Raw genomic sequence first — 26,923 nt, forward strand, 5'->3', positions numbered from 1 at the left:
AGTTTTCCCTTACCTCACAGAATTTTTAAACAAAGCCAAATACTTGGGGCTCTTGCGTGGAACATGATTGCTGAGAAAGACAAAGAAAAAGTGGCATGAGTTAGGGGCTCTGCTCGCCAGAGGTCAGCAGTCTCTGACAATGCCCCCCAACAAAAGAGATGCCCCTTCAGTCCGTCCTCACTTCAAACTAAGCCAGTTTCCCTGTCATACTAATATTCCCTATTAGTGTGCATAAAAATCACCAGGAAAGCTATTAAAACACACACTCTGATTAAGTGGCCTGGGGGTAAGGGACAGAGGCTGAATTTCTAACAAGTTCCCATCTATTGCTGCTGGTCCCTGGGCACACTCAGTAGCAACGTCCTACAAAATTAGAGCACTATCAAAGCCATATGAACATGGGTGTGACCCGGGGCACCAGGGCGGCTCAGTGGGTTGAGCATCCGACTTCAGCCCAGGTCATGATCCTGTGGTTTGTGAATTCGAGCCCTGCTTCTGGCTTTGTGCTGACAGCTCAGAGCCTGGAGCCCGCTTCAGATTCTCTCTCTCTTTGCCCCTCCCCAGCTTGTGCTCTTTCTCTCTCAGAAATAAACATTAAAAAAAAAATTAAAAAACAACAACAACAACAAAAAAACCCCATGGGTTTGACTCTTACTCTGCTAGGAGAGATAGACAAACAGCTCTAAGAGTTGGAAGGAGGGAGTGAAAGGAGTTCTGGAGAATCTGAACTCCCACATAGGATCACTAGTTTAACCGTGACTTACTTGATCATGTGGTTGGCATAGGCTCGAGAGCAGCAGGTGCTATAGCGACACAGAGAGCAGTGAACATAAGTGGGGAAATGATTAGGGAAATCTGGGATCTCAAAGCTGCACTCTAGACATGTCTGTCGGCCCATGACACTCCTGTCAAGAAACAAGGAAAATTCTTGTTATTGCCCCAGGAGTCTTCAGATTGTGGGGGCTGCAGACAACAGATGCTGCTAAGACACTACCAGATTACACTGGCTATAGGAATAGTCGTGCCCACCCGGCCCCCAGCCTCCAGAAGAAGGCACTGACATTTTCCTAACAGCTCTCTTCTGGATGTTGCGCCGGACAGGGGGATAAAGGAAGACAGGCAGAGGATCTGTTGAGGAGGCCAGTGGTGCTGCCTCCTGCAAGGTGCTGGGAGGTGCATCATTGGAGGAAACAGGAACAGTTCGTGGCTGTCCTCGGGAAGCCCGGATTGTCACCTGTGAGCCAAGGGAAGGAACAATTAGACGCCACCCATGCCGAATCTCAGGATAGTGACAATCTCTATTCCTCCCCTCCTGGATCTATAAAAGAAACACTGACAAGCTCTTTACCTTGGTGCCTGGTTTCAAACCTTCTAGCTGCTTGGGCTTACGGAAGGTTTTATGGTGCTGAAGCTTGTGTTCAATTTTGTCCTTTGCAAAGAGAAACTGCAGCCGGCATTTGTTGCAGTGATAAACATTCCTCTTCTGAAGGGAGAAAAAGAAAGAGCATCCCTTAAAGGTTCCCCCAAAACTTTCTTCCCTGATAAGAAGGTAGATCAATGCTAACAATCATTCTTTCCCCCGCTTTCTGTGATTAACTAAAAGAGGAAAAAAGAAATACACAACACGACACCAAAACCTACCACTGAGAATCATCACCTCCCAGGGTCCCAAACAAAGGCAGACTCAGGCAGGATGTCTAGATGCTTGAACCATCCCTTCCTGACCTGGTTTAATAATGTGGATTAGTGACTAAAGCTTTCCTTGCCCCTGCTTTGTCTTTACAATGTGGACAGTGCTACCTACCTCCAGATATTCTTCTTTTTTTTAAACAGCAATATATGATTAAAAAAAAAAAATCATACTTTTTATTCTGTACTGCTTCGTGTTTTAAGTTTGCCTTCCGTCCCTTTGCACAGAAACCATGTGTTACCAGTTTCCTGGGTATTCTTTCATGGACAGTCTATGCACATAACCACGTAACACACACATACATCTGTAATCACCACCTCCCTGTTTGCCCTTTCGTTTTCTTAACACAAACGATAGTATTTTTTCCATACCCTGCTGTCTTTCCTTGCACACATCACTGTATACAGATATGCCTCCCTGTGAGACAAGTTTGAGGATCCAGACTGCCTACTCTTAGGTCCTTCAGCAACAGGACCCAGCCCTATAGGGTAGCAAGACTCCATTTCCTGAGTACAAGGGACAATATCCATGCTGCTCTTTGGAAACACCTGCGTGGGGGATTACCAGCAGTCACCCCTGTGCAAACGAGTGTGTGAGCCCAGGGGGGAGCTCACATGTGACAGTGGGAGCACATGTGTGCACACCCAGGCAGGTGCACCCCTCTGGTTCTCCATTTTGTGTCTTCTCTATGCACTTTCACTCTCCTCCTCTAGTGGTTCCTTTCTGGCAACAGTTTAAAATTCCAGCTTAAAAACAAAACACAACAAAAGCAACAACAAATTCTTCCTTGCTAACCTATCTCTTCCCCTGGTTCTGCCACCCTCAGTCCTGAAACTTTTAAAAATAAGTTGTCTCCATTTCCTGACCTCTCCTTCATTTGTCCTGCCCAAGTCTAAATTCCACTTTGCTAACTGACCACACAGCTCCTGACTATGTTGCAAAATTAAAGGTTGGCCTCTTAAGTTTCTATGCTGACATCTTCCTGCAACATTTTGATCACATCCTTTTCTTCAAAACACTTTCCTCCCCTCAGCTTCCTCAACATCAGTCTCTTCTGGTTTTCCTTCTAGGACTATGGTCTTGGCTTTGTAGACAGAGTCTTCGGGGGTTCTAAGCATTCATCTTATTCTCAATTGGAGGTGAGGGAGCACGGCAACTTCTACATGTAAAATTACTTGATTTATAGGGTGCTTGGGTGTCTCAGTCGGTTAAGCATCCGACTTTTGATTTTGGCTTGGGTCATGATCTCATAGCTCATGAGACTGAGCCCCAAGTTGGGCTGTGCACTGAGCCTGCATAAGATTCTCTCTCTCTTTCTCTCTGCCCTTCCCCCACTTGTGCACACATATGCACTTGCTCTGTCTCAAAAAAAAAAAAAAAAAAGAAAAGAAAAGAAAAGAAAATCACTTGATTTATATAATAATGATTCCTAAGTAGTTTTTCCACGGCCTAGGCTTTTCTCCCAGGCTTCAGACCTGTATATCCAACTCCCTGTTTAACAGACAACTCCAGCTGCTGTCCACAGATACGGCTAACTCAGAATATCCAAACATGTTATCCCCCTCCCACTGCCAACCTTACTTTCTGCAGTGTTTCGATCTCAATAGTCTCACCGTTCGTCCATTTTCCCCAACACAGAATTTTAGGCACTATTCCTAACTTGTTCCTCACTACCTTCACTTCATCCATATCTACACTGTAAGTATCACTTACCTTCTCAGTATCTCTCCACTCTATCCTCTTCTTCCCCTCAAAGCCAGTAGCCACTACCACACTCACCTAAAATGAAAGAGCCTTTGGCCTGTCCCCCTAACTCTGGTTTCAGTCTCCTCCAACAATTCATTCTCCTAATGCAGCCGGTATAATCAGGACTAAAAGTAAATTTGAATATATCACTCAAGGACTTAGAAAAAATCCTTTTAATGCCTCCGCAATGACTTATAAAGTTTAAACACCTTGGGTGCCTGGGTGGCTCAGTCAGTGAAGCATCTGACTTCAGCTCAGGTTATGATCTCACAGTTCGTGAGTTTAAGACCCACATCAGGCTCTGTGCTGACAGCTCAGAGCCTGGAGCCTGCTTTGGATTCTGTATCTCCCTCTCTCTCTGTTCCTCCCCCGTTCATGCTCTCAAAAATAAATAAAAATGAAAAAAAAAAAAAAGTTGAAACTGCTTTTCATGCTTACAGGATTCTCTACCACCTGTGTCCTAGCTTCTGACCCCCCCCTTATACCCTACACTTCAACCACATTGAACTTCCTTTAATTCTTTGAACCTTCGTCCTCTCACTCTGTGCTTGGAGGACATTGTTCATCCCACTTCATGTGGCTCACCTTCATCATCCTACAGGTCTCAAATACTCTTCTTCCAGGAAGCCTCAGCAGGCTTGCAGAATAGGTATATGCTGTTCTATAGCCTATACTTCCCCTAACACAACACTCTCCATGCTCTATTGTACTGTTTAACTGTCTTGTTAGCACAAAATTTCTGGCACCTAGCCCAGTGCATGGCATATAATCGAAATCTGATACGAAGTTTTACAAACACATGTGTAGTACCTTCTCTACCAAGATTATCTGTCTAGCTCAGCCCTGGCCTCAGCATCCATAAAATTAAAAAAATGAGAATATGGGAATCGCTTGGTGCCTGGTACCTGGTGCCTCATGTAATGCTGTTGGAATGCATTGCCATTTTTGAAGACCTTCAGGCAATAAGGGCAGAGCAGATGCCGAGTATCCTCATGGATCATCCGAAAATGGACATCTACCTCAGAGTAGAGTGAGGAGCGATATTGACACACCTATGTCACATAAGAGGGAAAATAAGCTAAGAGCGAAGTGAACAACTGAGGCCTTAAAAAAGAAGTAGCAACGAAAATGTCAAAATAAGAGAAAAACTAAGTTCTCCTAAATGTATAGAAATCAAATTATTATTCTTAGTCTGCAATGCAGGGCTGTTTGTGATAAATTCAGCTGTGAATGACGATAAAAACGGAGAAGGACAAGAAAGTCTGAGAACAAGTCATATTGTGACTACAAGGAGTAAAGTTTTCCTGGTCCATCTCCAGAGGGCAGCTCAGGAGACACACTTCCACAGCATGTGTGTATGTTCTCTGATGGGTTCCCTGGCTGGGTGCCTGCACATGTTCCTTTGATGTTTTTCTCTGGCACAGAAAATCCTGAAACAGGACCTATGTTTATTTTATTTCTTCTGGATCTCCCCAGTGTCCCTAAAACTGAGTGTGTACAGGAGGTACTCAGCAATGTTCATTAGTGAATTCTCTGTATTTAGCCTGAGAGCAAGGTGGCTAAGGCTCCCTAGAGAAAGAGGCAATACCTGGCAGACATAAGGCATCTCTCCAGGCTTATGAGTATCCTTCATATGCTGGAGAAATAGTGGCTCACTCTCAAACGCCCACTCACAGATCTTGCACTTGGCTGTAAGAAGAAAAATAATCAATAAATCCACCTGAAAATAAGACCAAAGTCCCGCTGACTCATAATCTTTATTTTCTCTGACTTCTCTATCTTCATTTTCAATAATCAGTAAAATCACTGAATTTCTTTCTTTAAAATGGTTGTCTTAATGTCTGTGTTGCTGATGACAAAATTTTATGTCTCTAGTTCACACTTTTTACCAAAGTCCTGTTTGAACTATCTACAAAACATTTTTAATTGGCTATTCTGCCACCAATTCTAACTTAATTCAGCCTCCTCTTCCTGATTTGTTTCCCTTCTCACTTCCCTACCTCCTCCTGCACTTAGGCACTGTCTCTGAGTCTAAACACCTGTGTTCTGCCACCATTATTTCACAATGCATCAAGGAATGGTCATTTTGCTATTCTCACAGACAAAAACTTGGTAGAAACCCACAGGATTTTCTACTACTAATCAGCTGGCTTCCGAATATCTCGTATCTCTCTCCAATAAACAGTGTCTATGCTTTACATACCATTGCCAAGTGAATTCTCCTAGAATACTACACTACTTCATTTCTCTGCTCAAGAATAGACACTGACTATCTCCACAAACATTCACCAGACATATACTGAATGAGTATAAGAATTGATCCTTAAAAGACCGACAATCATGAACAGAAGTTCTTGCCTTGTTACGAGTTGTTGAGATCATTAAACTTTGAAATTAGTCATTCTGTCAAGCTTATAACGCTGCAATTGTGAATTTTTATCAAAAATATCAAAAAAATTCAGAATTGCTATGTATTTTGAATTAAACAGACAAAATTATTTGTTTTTCTTACTGTCACTGGAATTATTTTCAAGTTTTTGCAAATATGGAAATAGTAAATTTGAAGCTTTAATCATTTACTGGACAATGTCCAGCACCTGCTTGCCCCAAATAGTGAAACTGAAATAATTCTTCAAAGTAAACTAACAAGGGGGCAGCTGGGCGGTTGAGCATCCAACTCTTGATTCTGGTTCAGGTCATGAACCCAGGGTTGTGGGATGGAGCCCCACATCGGGCTCTGTGCTGAATGTGCAACCTGCTTAAGATTCTCTCCCTCCCTCTCTCTCTCTCCCCTCCCCCCCCAACCCCCACTCTTCTCCCTAGCTTGCACACTCTCTCTCTCAAATGAATAAAAATTAAAACAAAACAAAACAAAACCAGGTGTTATTAATCTGGGGTCCATGGAGGAGGCCTCAGGGAACTTCAGTATCCCCTGAAATTTTTCCAAGAGTACAATGTTTATTTTTCTGAAAAAGCATTCACAAGTTTGTGTTTATCTCAAAGGGGTATGAGAACCCATTTAGAAGTACTGCCTAAAGACTCGTTAGGTGCTACAAGGACAAAATAAGTAAAAAATTCTGTCTAAAAGGATGGAGAGAAGCTGTGAGCTACATAAGCTGAATGCTATAAGAACTGCCAGCAGAGGGTCCAAGAGTAGAATGGAAAACAGCACACAGGTATGGAAGGTACGTGACAGGTTTGTGGAACAGTAACTAGTGGCACGACAATGTTTTCTCCTGTGTTTTTGTCCTTCACCTCTTAATTCAAATCGCTTGTCCATGACTTACTTTTTTTTCTAGAACACCTTAAACTACTGGTGCTTTCCAACCTTCTGTCCTAGGCTTTCTTATTCTGTGTTTTCCCTAGGCAATCTCATTCAACCTTGAAGGCTCTTCCCACAACCTATACATCAGCTCTCTTGGTATAGCTGTCACACATCATCAATAATAACATTTATTAAGCAGTTTCTAACACATAAACACCATGCTTAGATTTAATCTCATACCAAGAATACCAGTGAGATAAAAACCTATACCATCAGTGAATTTAAGAGGTCTCTATTAACCATCCACATCTGTTCTAGTTCTACATTGGAGGTCGTATAGAAAAAAATCTGAGAGAGAATTAACTGATTTTGCAAAGCAGCCATCCTAACACGGTCCCTTCCAGTACCATTACACTCATGTCTTTAATACCCAACACAGTCTCTTACTTTGAGAAGATAGGAGTGAGCTACTATAGCTTCTGCTTTCTGTTCTCCAAATTTTGAAATAAAGGATAGAGACCTTGTACCTTTCTAAGGCTCAGCCAACCTCACCATTCCATATATTCTAAGACCTTATCAAGCAATCAGTTCCCTCTTTGTAGTGTCTTTTTCCACACAGGATCCTCCCCTGACATCTGACCATGGTTAAGTTGCCTGAAGCATCCTTCCCTCAACTTGACCTCTTCCTCAGTCTACTGCCCTTAAACAAGTGTTTAAACAAAATATAATGCTATTAAGATTATACTGTTACTGTAAGTAAGTGTAATGATTCATTGATGTTTTGGGGGACAATTCAGGAAATTTGAAAATGGACTAGGTATTAGATGATATTAAGGATATATGGTGCGCCTGGGTGGCACCAGTCGGTGCCAGTCGGTTGAGCATCCAACTTCGGCTCAGGTCATGATCTTCAAGTTTGTGAGTTCGAGCCCCACATGGGGCTTTGTGCTGATAGTGCAGAGCCTACTTGGGATCCTCTGTCTCTCTCTCTCTCTCTCTCTCTCTCTCTGCCTTTCCCCCACATATACTCTCTCTCAAAGGCACTATAGCTGTATATTGAAATAGGTATTTTTTAGAGATACATACTAAAGCTTTTGAGAGTGAAATGTCATTATGTCTATAATTTAAAAATACTTCAGAAAGGGTGCCTGGGTGGCACACAGTCAGTTAAGCGTTCAACTCTTGGTTTTGGGTCGGTCATGATCTCAGTTTGTGAGTTCAAGCCCCACATCAGGCTCTGCTGACAGTGAGGAGCCTACTTGGGATTTTCTCTCTCTTTCCCTCTCTTTGCTCCTCCCACTCTCTAATTAAATAAACAAACCTTTAAAAAAATAAAAACACTTCAGAAAACACCTTCAGAAAACAAAAGGAAACATTTTTTCAAAATTAAAAAGAAAGCAATGGGTCCCAAAATATGAACGTTAAAAAATAAGCTACTTTTGGGGTGCCTGGGTGTCTCAGTCAGTCGGTTAAGTGTCCAACTTCGGCTCAGGTCATGATCTCACTTGTTCTTGAGTTTGAGCCCCGCATCGGGCACTGTGCTGACAACTTAGAGCCTGGAGTCTGTTTTGGATTCTCCTCCCCTATTCACACTCTGTCTTTCTCTCTCTCAAAAATAAACAAACATTAGAAAAATAATAATAAGCTTTTATGCAGGATCTGCCACTGGTGCAGAACAGAGGAGTTAAAAAAGAATCCAAGAATAAAATGGATACATACTAAAATATAGAGAAAATATTTACCTCTTTGGGTCAATGATTTCTCAGGTTTTGATCAGTATAAATTTTAAGTCATAAATTACTCAAAAATTAAAAGTCAGACATAACAAGAGTGGTTAGGTAGACAAAGACTGATGAGGTTCTGATGGTCTGGGGTTTCCCCCACAAGGAAAAACTTATCTTCCTATGTACAGTCATACTTCCATGGAATTAACAAAAACCCACCAGCAGATTCTGTATAAAAATGAGGTGTATGCAGTGGTTGTTGCAGATGAGTTATTCAGACTTTCCAAGACTCTGGGGTCCTAATCTAGACCAAGTTGACTAATTTGCCACTAACTGCATAGTAGTTGATTCCAATATCCATTCTGTTCCCAAATTATTAGTCTGAAGTTCCATCTCATTAATTTTTAAATCTTGATTGCAGGCTGAAATGATTATATTTTGAGTATACTGAGTTAAAATTTCAGCGGTGCCTGGTTGGCTCAGTAGGTAAAGCATGAGACTCTTGATCGCAGGTGAGTTCAAGCCCCACGTTGTAGATAGAGCTTACTTAAAAACAAAACAAAACAGGGGTGCCTGGGTAGCTCAGTCAGTTAAGTGTCCAGCTCTTGATTTCGGCTCAGGTCATGATCTCACCGTTCGTGAGATGGAGCCCAGTGCTGGGGTCTGCATTGACAGTGCACAGTCTGCTTGGGGTTCTCACACTCCCTCTCTTTCTCCCCCTCCCCCAATCATGCTGTCTCAAAATAAATAAAAATATTAAAAATAAAAAAAAAAAACCCTGTAAAAGAAAACCAAACCAAACCCAACAATAAACAGTTAAAAGGAAAAAAAGAAAACATTCTTAAATGTTTTATTTTTGAGAGAGAGTACGAGCGGGAAGAGGCAGAGAAAGGGGGACAGAGAATCCAAAGCAGGTTCTGTGCTGACAGCAGAGAGTCCAATGTGGGACCTGAACTCATGAACCATGAGATCAGGACCTGAAGTTAGACACTCAACCAACTGAGCCACCCAGATGCCCCCAAAAAGAAAAGAGGTTTTTTAAAAAATTAAAAATAATTTCACTTAAAAAAATTTTTTTAGGGGCGCCTGGGTGGCGCAGTTGGTTAAGCGTCCAACTTCAGCCAGGTCACGATCTCGCGGTCCGTGAGTTCGAGCCCCGCGTCAGGCTCTGGGCTGATGGCTCAGAGCCTGGAGGCTGTTTCCGATTCTGTGTCTCCCTCTCTCTCTGCCCCTCCCGCGTTCATGCTCTGTCTCTCTCTGTCCCAAAAATAAATAAATGTTGAAAAAAAAAAATTAAAAAAAAAAAAAAATTTTTTTTTAATATTTACTTTTTAAGAGACAGAGAGACAGAGTATGAGTGGGGAAGGGGCAGAGAGAGAGAGAGGGAGACACAGAATCTGAAGCAGGCTCCAGGCTCTGAGCTGTCAGCACAGAGTCTTATGCGGGGCTCGAACCCACCAGTTGTGAGATCATGACCTGAGCTGAAGTTGGACGCTTAACTGACTGAGCCACCCAAGGAGCCCCTCACTTTTTACTTTTTAAAAATGGCTACTAAAAAAATGAAAATTGCATATGTGGCACGTTATGTTTCAACTGACCAGCATTAGCCTAAGCCACAAATGGCAATCCCTTTACCCTTGCCAGTATGACCAAGGCCGAGGAGATGTAATGAGAAAACAATTCTGCTTAGTAAGAAACAGATTCAGGAAAGACACAGGAAGATCAGGTCTTTCTTCGTCTGTGCTATTTTGTGCCTGAAGATAAGGCCCAAGATGAACATAGCCACTCTACTACAAAAGTCACAAGAAATTGCTGAGAAGTAGAACACTCAAGTTCTGGCCTTGCAGCTTATTCTACCTCAAGTCCTCTCAATTAAATGATATAATGGGGGGTGCCTGGGTGGCTCAGTCGGTTAAGCGGCCGACTTCGGCTCAGGTCATGATCTCGCGGTCCGTGAGTTCGAGCCCCGTATCAGGCTCTGTGCTGACAGCTCAGAGCCTGGAGCCTGTTTCAGATTCTGTGTCTCCCTCTCTCTGACCCTCCCCTGTCCATGCTCTGTCTCTCTCTGTCTCAAAAATAAATAAACGTTAAAAAAAAAATTAAAAATAGATAAATAAATGATATAATGGATATCCTTAACATTTAATCCATTTTTAAGTCAAAGAATTTTAATCTGTAGCAAAAGCATCCAGATAACATGGCATATTTCTGTTTATGCATTTGCTCACAGTTTCCCATCACTCTTCTTACTACTTTTCATTCCTCTAAATCTTTCTTGTAATTAAAGACCCTGAAAGTCTTTTGTTTTTTAAGACCCTAAAAGCTTAATAAGCATGACTTTCTGGGAAATCTAGCCTCAAAGATCTTTTTTCTTCTCTCAACTATCTCACCCATCACTGGTATCATACAATGCACGTGTTTATAATAAATATACGGTCTTGTTCTCATTTTCCTATATTTTCGTAATTTTTGTCTCTGCAACACAACCAGAAATCCCCTGAAGGACATAGGAGATATTCTAGGAGTCTGGACTCAACTCCTCACAATGGCACCTTACTAGAGATGTATGCTCTGAAGTAAATGGCTTAATTTTTGTAAGCCTGTGTTCAGCCTGTATTTCCTCATCTGCAAGATGTCAAGTGGAGGTAACACTCCACATCTTATCTCACATTTCATTGAAAGTACTATCTTAATGGTAAAGCACTTTATAATGTTACCTTTTGTCCTATGTAAAAGCTATCAGGGCACTAACTAAAGTCGAGGTCCAAATATAGATGACTGCTCCTCCTATAAAAAAGATCTTGGGGCGCCTGGGTGACTCAGTTGGTTGGGCATCCGGCTTCGGCTTGGGTCATGATCTCACTGTCCATGTTCAAGCCCCGCTTTGGGCTCTCTGCTGACAGCTCAGAGCCTGGAGTCTGCTTTGGATTCTATGTCTCCCTCTCTCTCTGCCCCTCCCCCACTCACACTCTGTGTCTCTCAAAATAAAAACATTAAAAAAAAAAAAATCTAGGTAAGGGATCCATCATGTTATATTATATACATTACAACACATTACAGTGGTCCTGAACCAAAGCCCCTAATACTTCAGGATCTAGCACTGAACTCAATTCAGGCTTGAAGGGAAGTCTAAGTTGTAAGAATAGATGATGAGTGAAATAAGGAATTGACTTGAAATGTGCCAAGAGCTTCCTCTGTACTGATACTCATATATAAATAATGGGGTCCCCCCAGTGCCATTCAATGAATGAAGAGCAAAGTCTACCCCTAGAGTTTAAGAGTTTCCAAACTTACTAGTTGATTCATAAGGACTATGAACATTTTCCAAGTGGCACTGGAGCTGGAAGGGCGTGGAAAACTGGCGATAACAGTGTTGGCAGATGGTATGACCATCTACCTCACCATTCTGCTGATCAAGTTCTACGTGGTGTTTCATATGGTTCATGAATCTGTAGCACAGCACACGGGGAAAGTACAGAAAACAAAAAAATGAGCCTTGGAATCCCAGAACACACATTACATGTGTCCCCTCCCGTCCCCATACATACAACTTCCCCAGTTTGGGACAGTCCTTTTCTGAGCCCAGAAAAGGGTTCCTAAAAGTAAGAGTTCTGTGGAAGGATGTATTGGTTTCCTTCACTCCACCCAAAGTTATCTATTATTACCACAATAACTCCTCCTTCTAAAGTACCATTTATTGACTTAATGATAATCCTTATCCAGAATGGATAATAGGACTGTTGCCCAAAGAGAAAAACTTAAACATCTAAGAAAATTTCAGTCTTCTTTTGTCCAGGGTAACCTCTGAAGCTACACTTACCGAATGTTGTTTTTTAGCCTTTTGGTACAGTGTGGACATCGGAAAGACGTGGCGACCTTAGGGAAGTTTGTGAGTTGGGCCACTTTGCCACCATCCCGTCCATAGTAGAAGTCATCTACTAGCATGATGAGTTTGGTCTGGACAGCATCACCCACATTCTCATTTGGCTCTGGTACTTTGGTAGGTGGGGACAGAGCAGGAATAGGTGTGGAAGAGGGTGTGGAAGCAACAGGAGCAGTTTTCTCAGGGGACGGGGGCTTTGCTGCTGATGGGACACTGGGTTCTGAATCCAGAGACTTTCCTTTCTTCTGGTATTCCACCATTTCTGGGCAACAGTACTATAAAGGAAGATCATTGTAGTTATCCTGGGGCCTGGGATGTGTTAACTCCCCAACCTCATGAACATCTCCTGGGAATGGTGTGATTCTAGGTATTCTCATCCAGGTTTCACCCTTCGGTGTTCTACAGTGTTTCCAGGACTCCCACTTTTTCTAGTGGATATATATTTACAGCCATATGCCACTCCAAACCCCGTACCTTATACTTCTCCCTCCTGCTTTAGATCCTTTAACCACCCACTAGCATAACCTGCCTCTAAACTCCCTGCTAGGAAATTTCAACCTTTGTGTCTGGACTAATACCAAAAAATGAAAAGGCTAGAAATGGGAACTGGTTAATGACTGACTCCTGATTCAGCCAATGACACAATAAATAGAAGATAAACCAAGGCCAACTTGGCTTGAGTCCTGATTATCTAACAAACCTGTCCACCTGTGCAATTTCAAAATCAATCATGACTAAGGAATTAAGGTCACATATTAAGGTTCTAATCTACTAGAGGTTCTTTAAATGTATCCTTCCACATTCCAAAGTATAAAACTCTTCCAAAATAGGCCAAAGGAGAGCATAAAGCTTCCTAGTCATTTCAGAGCCCCCGTTTCACAAGTTCCCAACCCTATAGGAAGTATACAGTGGTAGCCATTGAAGCTGGATCCCCATCACAGGTGGTAGGTATCACTTACACACATGTGACCTCTCAAAGCTTCGGTAACACGGAATTGAGCATTACATCGTGGACATATTTTCCGTCCACCATCCTGGAGGTCGAACACTGGGATGGAAGAGGTCACTGGAAGAAGTGAAAAGCATTGATAAGCTTAGTATGATGATATTTGAAAAAGATTATTGGCCCTTTGAAGAAAGGTTAAACACTTCCTGAAGAGCACATTAATGTTTATCAGCAAGCACGAGAGATCACTATGAGGAACATTCTTTTCATCATTCTTCTACCTCATGGCCAGCAAATGACAGCTCACAGATAAAATCCAGTCAGATGCGAACTTCTGTTTGGTTCATGAGCTAAGAATGGCTTTTACTTTTTTAATTTTTTTGTTATACAAATTTTTCTTTAATTGTCGTAAAACATACATAAAATTTACTTCTTAACCACTCTCCAGTGAACAGTTAAGTACGCTCGCATTGCTGTACAAGCAATCTCCACCAGGACTCTTTTCCTCTTGTAAAACTGAAAGTCTATACCCATTAACTAAGTCCCCATTCCTCTCTCCTCTTAGTCCCTGGCAACCACCATTATACTTCCTGTCTCTGTGAATTTGACTCCTCTGGGTACCTCATTTAAGTGGAACCATACAGTATTTTTCCTCTTGTTACCAGCTTAGTTTAATACTTAGCAGAATGTCTTCAAAGTTCATGAATGTTGTAGCATGTGTCAGAATTTCCTTCCTTGAACAATACACTACGGTATGCATATATCGTATTTTGTTTATTCATCAGCTGATGCTCACTTGGACTGCTTGGAAGTCCAATAGTCTTTTGGCTATTGTAGGTAATGCTGCTTTGAACAAGGGTTACAAATATGAGTCAGTTCTTTTGGGTCCTACCCCAGAAGTGGAATTGCTGGGTCAGATGGTAATTTTATGTTTCACTTTCTGAGAAACCATCACACCAATTTACATTTCCAACAGCAATGCACAAGGGTTCCAACTTCTATACATCCTCACCAACATTTGTTATTTTGTTTTTTGGGTAAGAGCCATCATGGTGGGTGTGAAGTGGGATCTCAACACAGTTTTGATTTGTATTTCTCTCATCATTAGTGATGGTGAGGATCTTTTTGTGTGCTTAGTGGCTATCTGTATATCTTGTTTGGAGAAATGTCTGTTTAACTCCTTTGCCCAGTTTTTCATTGAGTTGTTTGGTTTTTTTTTGTTGTTGTTGTTGAGTTGTGCTTTATAGATTCTGCACTTGATCTTAGCCAAAAGGCTGAGAAGCGATGTGCTTTATATATTCTGGATGTTAACCCTTTATCAGATATATGATTTTCTAATATTTTCTCTTATTCAGTAGGCTGCTTTTTCACTCTGTTCATAGTGTTCTTTGATGCCCTGTTAAAAGTTTAAAATTTGAGGTTGTTCCATTTATCTATTATTATTATTATATTCTTTTGTTACCCGTGCTTTTGGTGTCATGTGCAATAAATCATTGCTAAATCCAGTATTATGAATCTTTCCCCCTATGTTTTCTTCTTTTATAGTTTTAGCTCTTATGCTTAGGTCTTTGGTTCATTGAGTTAAACTTTTATATATGGTGTATGGGTCCAACTTCATTGGATATGAATGCCCAGTTTTTCCAATACCATTTGTTAAATGTTTTTTACATTTTTAAATGGCTAAAACGAAAGCGAAAGAAGATATTCTGACACGTGGAAATTACATAAAATTCAGAGTTCACAGTTTTAGTGGAGTTCGGTCATGCTTATATGCATATTGTCTGCGGGTGCTTTTGCACAACAATGTGTAGTTGTAGCAGAGACCCTATTTAGTGCATAAAACCTAAAATACTTATCTGGTTCTTTAGAGAAAAAGTCTGCTGACCCCTGCTCTAGACCACTGAAAACTCTCATGTTCATATCCTGTCTCCACCTGGAAACCTCCCTACCAATTCCTAACTTTTAAACCTTGTGCAGAAATCCACCTCCTCCATGAAGCTTTCCTTTGATTACACCACCCATCTCTGATCAACCAGTCCATTTCACTCGTCTCCACAGCACAAGAGACACAGAATGGTTTCCTTGTAGCTGATTTAGTTATACTTTTCACAGTGGCCATCCTCTTTCCTACACTACAGTTTCTTGTGAGAACAGACTGTGGCAATTATATTCTATTTTACATCTCTATTTCAAGGCATAGAGTTCTGATATATCAAATGCTTTATTAAAATGTTTCTGAATGACTGGTCAGGTTACTGTACCTTTCATTGAAGACTCAGGTCCGCTAGTTCTCTGGGAGCCATGGGCAGAGCTGTTGTTGGATACCACCACTGGCCCAGGACTCTGGCCCAGGGAAGGGATGGTGTTAAGGGTATTCACCAGTTTGGCTACTTCATTGCTATTTTCACCTGTAACCCCGGGTCGCTTCACAGTGACAAAGCTGGCAATGCTCACTGCAGGTGGAGAGGGGAAGGAGGGAGCTATGTTGGCCAAGTGATAATCATCTGTTCTCCACCCACAGCCCTGCCCAGTACGGCCATCTCCACTTCCCAAGGCTCACCTAGCTTGGGATTGGGTGTCTGGCTGGATTGGCCTGGAGGCTGAGAAGCCAGCTGCCCCAGTGAGGTTGGCTGTGTGGCGGTGGGAGTGGTGGAGGTGCTGGGTGTGGACTTGGTTTGCTGGGACTGCGACTGTGGGACGGTGCTTCGAATGGTCAGAGTGGCCGGGATGACGGTGGTGAAGGTGTTGGTGGTGGGCCGCACAGGCATCGTGGAGCCTGGCCTCACTGGGGTCATCTGAGAGAACACTTGTGGGACTCCAACTGTCGGCTTAACAAACTGGGTACCTGGAGCTTCAAAAGAGAAACAAAGTACCACATCTTGGTCAATGAGCTCACCTTTAATACGTTCTACCAGTGTTTACCGGAAATACTGAAATAGGAAAAAATAATTTCTCCAAACTATTTGGTGGCCATCAGAGGTTACCAAGAGTAGCATGTTAGACATTTTTAATGTCTAAGAAAATAGGTATGCAAGCAGATAAAAGAACTTAGCCTAAGTAACCAGCCCTATTAAACTGAAGAAGGAAGATTCCTATCAATTCCTCCCCAAACACCTTACCACACTGCCTTTTCCATCCCAAGAATACAATTAGGAGTAGCTTGACCTCAATACTGAAAGAACAAGGATGAGTACAGACTAGGAGGCAGTATGAGTATATATAGGCCAAAGGGCAAATGTGGTCCTGAAAAAAGCTATCTTTCTTTTTCAGGACACTAAAGGAGTCCTCCATTCTTTTCTATGCATTCAAAAAGACTGACTATGCCATTTTATTGGGATGTCCCAGAGGCGAATGTCCTGGCTCAGCTGCAGACAATTCCATGGACAGGTGTATAAGAAATATCAGAACTAGGTAAGATAAGGTCATGAGACTGAAGGCCAAAAACACTCTGTGGGCTCTGAGAACAACAATGACAACTTAGACCAGCTTATGGAGGTACCTTCACAACAACGAAATTACGATCTCTTTTGGTCTGAATTGTAGTAAACTTATAGACACTTAATAAAGAACTGTGGGGAAAATTACAAGATTTCAGAAAATTATTTTCAATTCAGTTTCTTAAAAAAAAAATACTAACTAGTCATTGGCAATATTTATCATCAAAGGTTGGGTCATTTGTTTTATACCCAAAATCTATGCTATAAAATTAAAGGGAAAGAAAGTTTATAATCCCACCATGTAAGTGAGTAAACTTACAAGAAATCGGAAATTTGAGAGTTTGCATTAATAATATTCCTTCAGGATAACAAACTTTACAGCTGACAAAAACACCAGAAGCAGAAAAATGACTATATAAACCCTTCTTTAAAGGGTGGTAAAAAGTTAAAAAGAAAAATAAAACCACCATCCTGGCCAAAGGTTAGATATCATTTTTAAAAATTGGGCTTAAATCAGTGTGATCTTATATTTTTAGATTTTCCTTAAGTATGCTTTTTAAATGACCAAGAATACTTTGAGACAGTAAAAACAAATCTTCTGGATGCCAGTTTATTTCAAATGGGTAGACATTTTTCCTTACCTGGGACTAGTGTTATTGGTCTAACCGTTTGGCCTTGCTGTACGTTCAGCACAATCCCAACCTGATTCATCGCATTTTGTACAGGCCGGACATTTCTTACAGGAAATCCCTGCATTAAAAAGCAAAATGATCTTTAACATGGAGATTAGCTAACACTAGCAGATACTACAGTAAGACTACATCCAAAAAATTCTCACTCTTACCCAGTGGTTCTTTTTCTAGAGGTAGAGCTTTTAAATGACCAAGATGGAGAAATTTAGGAATTCTGGCAAAAGTTTTGAGTGACAAAATATCAAAAATGAAGAATAAGCTTTAGTCCATATGAGCAAAAATGAAAATCTACTTCCTGTCTTAAAAAATCAGCTTAAAAAATACCTCATCCACAAACTGGCCCCTAAACAGATAAAGACATAGAAGGGGAAAAAAGTGACACTCTAAGAGTATTCACTGTAGTGATTCAACACAAACCAATTGTTAAGAAATTGTTTCCAAAGTCCACAAACCTCTGGCAAATCTGTAAGAGGAGAGTTTGTAACTCAGGAAGCCACAGGCCAAGAGCAGTACTTGCCTTTAGGTTCCACATCCAGCATCAGGCTTTCTTTTTTCTTTTTTTTTTAATTTATTTTTGGGACAGAGAGAAACAGAGCATGAACGGGGGAGGGGCAGAGAGAGAGGGGACACAGAATTGGAAACAGGCTCCAGGCTCTGAGCCATCAGCCCAGAGCCCGACGCGGGGCTCGAACTCACGGACCGCGAGATCATGACCTGGCTGAAGTCGGACGCTTAACCGACTGCGCCACCCAGGCGCCCCCAGCATCAGGCTTTCAACTTCAACTGACATTATGTATCAAATAATCTGCCTCCTTCTCTTCCAAAGTTCTCCCTGCACTTCACCAATTTCACACACAGATTTCCAAAAGTCAATTAACTCACCCATTATAAGAAAATCAACCCAAGCAAAGGGCAAGAAGCTTTGAGGGCCAAGTATTAATACTTCCTAATCTAAGCTTTCCAACTAATTTCTGCCCAGATCTCAAACAAACCACTTAACAGTCCTCTGAAGGATAGGAAGAAGATATTACCCAGCTGTATGTTATATTGGGCTTTCCATAAAAGTTAGTATCAAATTATAAAACAGCAAATGAGAAAGCCAGGACAAAAGACAGGACTTAAAACTCCAAAGGTTCACAGTCTTTCTCTCCTTCCCTATCCAGCCCCAAAATTCAGAGTCCTACTCACCTGTGTAGTGATGAATATTGGTTGTGAGGCCACAGGAGAACTAGTCACATGATTGGCATTCTGCATGACCTGGACAGGCCTCAATACTGGTTGAGTAACCATTGTGCCCAGACCTGGGGTTGGATTCTGGGTTAGGATGAGCGGCTGTCCACCTTGTTGGACCAAAGAATTGCCAGCTAAGGGTAAAAGAAAAAAAAAAAAATGTAAGAGAAAACAAAGCCACATTTTACAAGAAACATTGGGGTCTCAGATAAGAAATGCAGTCTCAGATATTAAAATATCCAAAACTGTCACGACTCACCTCAGGTTTAACATCACCAACCTCACCAAAAATTTAAGCTTCACCCAAATCTACATCTAACAGAAAAACAGGTAGATAGGGGAGGTTCACTAATATCTCCCCCGTATATCTTAACTAGGGATGTCTTAATTTAGTAAGACTTTTTCTACATGGCTATCATTTGGACTCTGATGATTTAATATACGATTTAACATAATCTCTCCATACCAAACTAGCAAAACAAAGTAACATTTTTTTACATATTTTAACTAAGTGAAACTTATTTTGTCAGAATGTAATTTGCTGTTAGTGAATCCACTTTAATATTTTTAAAAGAGAAGTATTCATCAACAAACATTAATTCAGCAAGTACACAACATCTAAAGAATGATGCCTCTTCCTAGTGATTTCAAATCTCAGAAATGCAACAGATTCTCTAAACAATCAGTGGCTTTTACAGATACGGGAACAGAGAGATTGACAGGCTACCCCTCTCTTTTTTGACATCAGAACTGATAAAGACTTGGCTAAAAACTAACCAACACCCAGTAAAAATGGTATGACTTCATGAAGCAGATGATTCATTCATAATAAATACTAATAAACTGGCTACTGAAACATTTTAGGTTGTTTTCATTTGTGAAAAAAGTAATTTTTTAAAGTTTTAAATGTTTTTAAATGTTTTAAAGTTTTTTTTTTTTTTTACTACATTGGGCTAAAAAAATCATTAATACTAAACTTTACTGATTTACAAAGAATACCCCAAAACCAGACAGAAAATTTCAGAGTTGATATACCTAACTCAAAGATTCAAATAAGATACTATGCCTCAACTTTTTGCCTCAAATAACCACAGTGGGATGGGTTCCTCTGAATTGTATGTCCTACTTGACAGATGGAGTCAGTGCAGTTAGCTACAAAGCTAGACCACTGGTACAGGTGGCTATTAATGGGCCAACAATGGCTTGTCCCACTTTTCTCCAGAAATTGAGTGCCCATCAGTGGACTAGACCTCATAGTTATGAGGCCAGCTGAATAGTGATTGAGAGGTTGACAAACAGAATTTCCAAGTTCTATCAATGCTAATTATATTGGCAATTTGCTATTTTAATTTAAATGTTTTATTATGGAGAAGTTCAAATACACAAAAACAGAATATCATAATGAATGTACCCCATGTACCCATCACTCAGCTTTAACAATTATTAACTAGTACCAATTTTGTTTTATCTGTACCTGCCATCCACTTTCTATAATCTAATAACTCTAATGAATTCTAATAAGATATTTTAAATGATTCTACATTCTTAAGTTTTTCTTTAAAGAAATTCTGCCAATTCATGGGTCTTACAAAGTTCTATTTCCAGAGGATAAAAGAAGCAGGCAATCAGAATCCTTAAAACTTGAAATGCCTATAAAAGTATCAACCAACCAGCACACTGCCTCACAGGGTGCTCTCAAACACCCAACCAGCACCCTGCCTCACAGGGTGCTCTCAAATAAACTTGGAACCATAGCCATAAACTGATTAAATATGGGTTAGTGATTCAGCAGCTTCTCTCACAATATGCTGTTTTTACAAATCTGAAGGTCTTCATGTTTCCTTTATTTTTTTGTTTACTTACATAGTCTTAAAACCCAGGGATGAGAGCTAAATTGAGTCAAAATGGTCTAAACAAGAGTTGAAAGCCATTATTAGTTATAGAATAAGAAATCTATTAACATTAAATTCACATCATTCACAGCTCAGAATTAAGCAGTGGTTTATTTCACTACATACTATGTCTTTCCAATGCAAACATATACGATCAGTCAGAACTACAGAAATCATTTCTAAACGCTGAGTGGTAGATTCTGAAGAACAAAAAGGATTGCAAAAATGTTCCAAAATTTTATTCCTGATACTTTCTTAAAAAAAAAAAAAAAAAAAAAAAGCTTTACTGAGATAACATAAACATACCATATGTATTACCCATGTAAAGTATACAATTCAGAGGTTTTTAGTATATTCGAATACAAGCTTTGTGCAACTATCACTTCTATTTAATTCCAGAACATGTTCATCATCCTAAGAAAAAAATCTTGTGCCCATTAGCAGTTTTTCCCTATCTCCCAACTCCTCTCCCCAGCCCTGGAAACCACAGATCCTATAAATGGAGTCATACAGTATGTTGTCTTTTGTGTCTGACTCCTTTCATTCAGCACGACATTTTCAAGGGTTATTCATGTTCTAGTATACATCAGTATTTCATTCCTTTTTATGGCCAAATAATATCCCACTGTACAGATATACCACCTTTTGTTTATCCATTCAACAGCTCACGCTGTTCCATTTGGGGGCTATATGAATAATACTATGAACATTTGTTCAGGACATTTGTGTGAACATGTTTCCATGTTTCGGGTATACAGCTAGGAGAATTGCTGAGTCATGTAAGTACACTTAACTTTTTGAGAAATTGACAAACTATTTCCCAAAGTGGCCATACCATTTTTACATTCTCATCAGCAATATAGGAGTCCCAATGTCTCCACATTCTCACCAACACTTGTTATTTGTCCACCTTTTTGATTATAGCCATCCTAGTGGGTGTAAAGTGGTAATCTCACTGTGGTTCTGATATGCATTTCCTCAGTGACTAATGATGTAGACCATTTTTCATGTGCTTACTGGCCATTTATATATTCTCTTTGGAGAAATGTCTATCTAGATCCTCTGCCCATTTAAGAAATTGGATTGTCTTTTTATTATTGAATTGTAGTAGTTCTTTATATATCCTAGTTATCATGTCCCTTATCATATATATTATTTGCACAATTTTTCTCCCATTCTATGGGTGTTTTCACTTCTTGATTATGCCCTTTGAAGCATAAAAGGTTTTAATTTTTATAAGGTCCAATCATTTTTTTCTATGGTTACATATGCTTTTGGATCCTAAGAATCCACTACCTAAATCAAGGTCATAAAGATTTAAACCTATGTTTGCTTCTAAAAGTTTTACAGTCTTAGCTCTTACACTGACCATTTAGTTAACGCTTATAAACAGTAAGGAGTGGAAGGGCCACTCCATCCACTTCCATGTGGGAAAAGTACCCAGTTGTCCTGGTATCGTCTGCTGAAAAACTATTCTATACTCATTAAATAGGAAAGTATTGATTACATTTTATTCTTAAGCAATTATCATTTTCCATGGAACAGGTATTTTGGAGTACAGAACAAAACTGTGTCCATATCCTTTCCACTATTCTTTCAAAATAATCTTTACCTTAATTATATTTTAACACTTGACTCATAAAATACTACACACATTTAAAAGGCTTTTTAAAAATTATTTTAACATTTATTCATTTTTGAGAGACAGAGCACAAGCAGGGGTGGGGCAGAGAGAGAGGAAGACACAGAATCTGAAGCAGGCTCCAGGCTCTGAACTGTCAGCACAGATCTGGATGTGGGGCTCAAACTCACAGATGTGAGGATCATGACCTGAGCCTAAGCAGGATGCTTAACCGACTGAGCCACCCAGACACCCCTAAAAGTTCTAAAGTACAATGATAAACACTCTTGAATCCATCACCCAGCAGAGGACTAGACCATTACAAAAACCATCAATGTACTCCTCCTCCGTCTCAACTCCTGGCCTCCCTCCCACATTAAAAAAAAAAAAAAAAGTTCTTCAAAATCAAGAGTCAAGAAAATGCTTTCTATATAGAGAGGGCAAAGAAAACAAGAGAAATAGATAAATTATAAAAGCTAAATCAGTGCCCCCAAAAGAATTTTTTTTATAATATAATTATTGGTGGAGGTGGCTATTGATAACCAGGAGCCCAACCAGTTTTAAATATGTTTGTTTATTTATTTATTTTTATTTTATTTATTTATTGTTTTGAGAGAGAGTGGGGGAAGGGCAGAGCGAAAGAATCCTAAGCAGGCTCTGTGCTGTCAGCTTGATCCCACGAACTCTAGATCACGATCTGAGATGAAATCAAGAGTCTGGTACTTTAACCCACTGAGCCACTTAGGTGCCCCAAATCCACTCTATTCTGAAGTCTCATCCTTAAACCTAGACTAGCATCTCAAGAATATCAGATAAGGGCGCCTGGGAGGCTCAGTCGGTTAAGCATCTGACTTCAGCTCAGGTCATGATCTCACAGTTCGTGAGCTCGAGCCTCACTTAGGGTGAGCCCCACTTCTCTCTCTCTTCTCCCTCTCTCTCTCCCTCTCGTGGGATTCTCTCTCTCTCTCTCTCTCTCTCTCTCTCTCTCCCTGTCTCTGCCTCTCTCTCACTTATGCCCCCTCTCAAAAAAGAAAAAAAAAGAATAGCAGATTTAAAAAGTTACAGAATTGCCTGTATTATGCAAAAAGGGGGGTGGCTAGGCAAATTGGATTTATTAATGTATGCTTATCTATGCATGAAAATGTTTTGGAAGAATACACACGACATATGTAACTGGTTACCAGTCTGTACCCAATTTTTTTCCCACTAACATGGGTTAATGTTTTATTTATTTATTTATTTTGAGAAAGAGAGAGAGAAAGAATGGGGTAGAGGGACAGAGGAGAGAAAATCCCCAGCAGGCTCTATGCTCAGTGCAGACCCTTGATTCCATGACCCTGGGATCATGAGCTGAGCTGAAATCAAGAGTTAGATGTTCAACTGACTGAGCTACCCAGACCCCCCATGGGTTAACATTTTAATTTAAATACTAGAAGTATCTGTATATAGATAGATTTTTTTTTTTTTAACTTTGTACACAGCCCTAGGTGGGCTCGGAAATCAAAAGTCCATTCAAGGAGTCAAGGAGACTAGGTCATGTCAGTGTGTCCTCATAAGCCTTGGAATATCGTACGATCAAAGAAAAATTTAGTTATGCTGGTTGCTAACAGCACTTTGACAGATTATTTTAAGAGAAATACAGGAAAGCAATATAACACAGAGGAAAGGACACAAACTGAAATCTAGACAATTCAAATCCAGTTTAGTCACTTACCAACTATTTGACTTTAAGCACATTGTTTAGACTCTCTAGGCCTTTGGTTTCCACATCTGTAAAATGACAGAATCCTCTGGATAGTGGTTCCTCATCTTTATATATATGTAAGGGCCCCTATCTATAAGTTCAAAAAAATTCTAAGGATGTTTCATATAATAAAAATAGTATTTTCAGTACCCAACAACTGAAAAAAATGCCTACAGAAATTAGATTTAAGTTCAATAGTACCTAAAGTTGGCAGCAATATGAGGAAAGAGCTATTGGTGGGCAATTATTCAGAGCAATCTATTAGGACAATTTGAGACCATCTATCAAGTTTTAAATGCCTGATCCAAACAATTTCACTTTCTACTGCAGATATGCTTACATAGTGCACACAGATACAATGCCTGAGAATGCTCACCAAGCACTGCTTGTAATCACAAAAAATAAGGACTGTAATAAATATCTAACAGTAGAGGAGTAAATGGTTATAGCCAAAAATAAAACCACCATATGTACTTCTAATGGAAATATAAACTGATACAACATTTCTAGATGGCCATTCCAGGAAAAATATCAAAAGCCTTAAAAACTATGCTGACTTTTGATCCAATAATTTGACATTTATAAATATGTTCTCAGAAGTAAGGAGGTGAGAAAAGACACAGAGACAGAGATGCTCACAATAGCTCTTTAAAGTACAAGTATAGCCCTTTACAACTATCGTTAATAATAAGTAACCAAACAACAGGAAATACAGTTGACTCTTGAACAACACAGGTTTGAATTGTGAAGGTCCACTTGTACATGGATTTTTTTTAAAGTTTATTTATTTTTATTTAAAAAAAATTTTTTTTAACATTTACTCATTTTTGAGAGACAGGGCATGAGCGGGGAAGGGACAGAGAGAGGGAGACACAGAATCTGAAACAGGCTCCAGGCTCTGAGCTCTCAGCACAGAGCCCTATGCAGGGCTCGAACTCACGGACTGTGAGATCATGACCTGAGCTGAAGCCGGATGCTTAACCGACTGAGCCACCCAGGTGTCCCTAAGTTTATTTATTTTTGAGAAAGTATGTGTGCATGGGGGAGGGGGGAAGAGGGCAGAGAAAGAGGGAGAGAGAATCCCAAGCAGGCTCCATGCTGTCAGCCAGAGCCCGACATGGGGTTTGATCCCATGGATCAAACCATGAGATTATGACCAGAGCAGAAATCAAGAGTTGGACACCCAACCAACTGACCCACCCAGGCACCCCTGGATTTTTTTTTAATAAATATAGTATAGTAGTATGTTATCTCTCTTTTTTATGATTTTCTGTATAACATTTTCTTTTCTCTAACTTACTTTATTGTAAGAATACAGTATAATACATATTACATACAAAATCTGTGATAATCAACTTATCAACAGAAGGCTATCAGTATTTAAATTTGGGGGGAATCAAAAGTTATATGTAAATTTTCAACTATGCAGACAGTTGGCGCCCCTACCCCCCATGTTGTTCAAGGGTTAACTGTACCTTTACTCATCAACAATGTTACAGACATACACTGATTAAAATGGGAAGATATTCATTACATATTAAGGGGAAAAAGGAGGCAAAGAGTAATGTAGAGGCTGTATGATCCGTTTTTATAAAAAGTAAATCACAACATATACCATATGGGAGTATATAAAAGTACATATATGTACAAAATAAGAATTACAAATAGTTATCTCCAGGTAGTGAGATCACAGTTAAAAAATTTTTTCCTTCCTTTTATTTTTTTCAGTTTACTTTTTCTACAATACACATATTATTCTTGTATTAATAAAGCTATTTTGTTTTTAAAGGAAATAAAACAATTAAAAATAAGCCCTCTGCAGCAACACAATGATTCTATAAAGGTGCTTATTCTAGTTTAGGAATCTTAAGATATAACTTGCCTTCAGAGTGTAAAAACAGTCATCAGAAATGAATAGAAACCAATACTACACAGCTCTAGTCAATAAATACACTAGAAGCACCACTCTTTCACCACTTCCTTCAAGTAGAAAACAACCCTATCCTATTTTCCATACCCAGGAACCAATGACCATATGAATCTGCCAAAGAAAATTCAGAACAAAGCTGCCCTGGGAGAATTCTTACCAAACTAGTGGGGCTTATTCTACTTAAAAAAATAACAAAAACAATCAAACAGCACCCCCCCCCGCCCAATCTTTTTAATAGTCAGGAATTTTGGGTTTACATTTTCTCTCCCACAAATTACCAGCAGCAAGATCAGCTGCCCTCAGACTTGAAAGACCAGCATCAATTCAGCACTAACTCAGAAGGAACAGCAACACTACTGAATCACTTCCATATCACAGAATCATTACTAAATTCACTCCAACTAGTAGAACCATCTCAGTACCTAAAACTAAACAGGTACATCTGTTCCTAAGACCTCTTTATTTCTCTCTCTCACCCCTCTGGCCCAGGAAGAATTTCCCAATAATCCCACTTACCATTGTTGTTGGCAATTAGTGTGACAAGAGTCTTCTTTGTACTGTCGCTGTTCTGTGCCCCGCTGCTACTAACGGTGGTGGATGTAGAGAGGTGCCCAGCAACAGAAGCATGGGCAGCGATGGGCACTGGAGCCGAGACTGGCTGCTGGCTCACAGAAACTGTGGGGAAGGGGAGGCATAGTCACTTGGAGACAGGGACAGATGACACTAAAGGATATTGTTCTAATCCCTTTCATCTTGTTGTGGGTCTCTACAGCCAAAAAGTTTCCTGCTTTCTTTGCAAATCCAACTGTTCATCTGATTTCTCCTCCTACTTGTCCCTCGCTCCACCAATTAGACACAATGCCTTCTTCATCTCATATTTCCTGGTTAATTTAGATCGCAAGCTCACTGAACCAGTATTTTAAGGTTTTGCTTATAAAGCACAAGCAAACCTCTAGGACTCAAAGGTTTATTATCACCACTATTGGTATTTATAACCATGCATACATAATAAGCCATACACAAGATCCTGAACTGTGTCCTGTTTCAGCCTAAACCAATGCCATCTTCAGGTCTCAAGGTAGGAAAGATAAAAATAAAGAGAGCAACAGATACAATTTAGCAG

The 26,923-nt window shown here is 40.1% G+C and overlaps 1 protein-coding gene across 5 annotated transcripts in view; it reads right to left on the reverse strand.

Annotated features, from left to right (window-relative positions):
- POGZ (pogo transposable element derived with ZNF domain) overlaps positions 1-26,923 on the reverse strand; it is a 53,303-nt gene that overhangs the window by 4,427 nt on the left and 21,953 nt on the right. The window contains exons 3-16 of one of the 5 annotated variants that reach the window (XM_043576301.1): positions 26,317-26,475; positions 18,572-18,747; positions 17,333-17,441; positions 15,815-16,105; positions 15,516-15,734; positions 13,268-13,374; positions 12,246-12,583; positions 11,720-11,874; positions 5,025-5,125; positions 4,342-4,488; positions 1,349-1,483; positions 1,062-1,234; positions 765-905; positions 14-70 (exon numbers count right to left, since the gene is read on the reverse strand). In XM_043576301.1, coding sequence (XP_043432236.1) covers positions 14-70; positions 765-905; positions 1,062-1,234; positions 1,349-1,483; positions 4,342-4,488; positions 5,025-5,125; positions 11,720-11,874; positions 12,246-12,583; positions 13,268-13,374; positions 15,516-15,734; positions 15,815-16,105; positions 17,333-17,441; positions 18,572-18,747; positions 26,317-26,475 — 2,308 coding nt within the window. The remainder of the gene's footprint in view (positions 1-13; positions 71-764; positions 906-1,061; positions 1,235-1,348; positions 1,484-4,341; positions 4,489-5,024; positions 5,126-11,719; positions 11,875-12,245; positions 12,584-13,267; positions 13,375-15,515; positions 15,735-15,814; positions 16,106-17,332; positions 17,442-18,571; positions 18,748-26,316; positions 26,476-26,923) is intronic. The other 4 variants (XM_043576302.1, XM_043576303.1, XM_043576306.1 and 1 more) reach the window with 4 other exon arrangements.

Source organism: Prionailurus bengalensis, chromosome C1 (assembly GCF_016509475.1).
Source record: "Prionailurus bengalensis isolate Pbe53 chromosome C1, Fcat_Pben_1.1_paternal_pri, whole genome shotgun sequence".
NCBI lineage: Eukaryota > Metazoa > Chordata > Mammalia > Carnivora > Felidae > Prionailurus > Prionailurus bengalensis.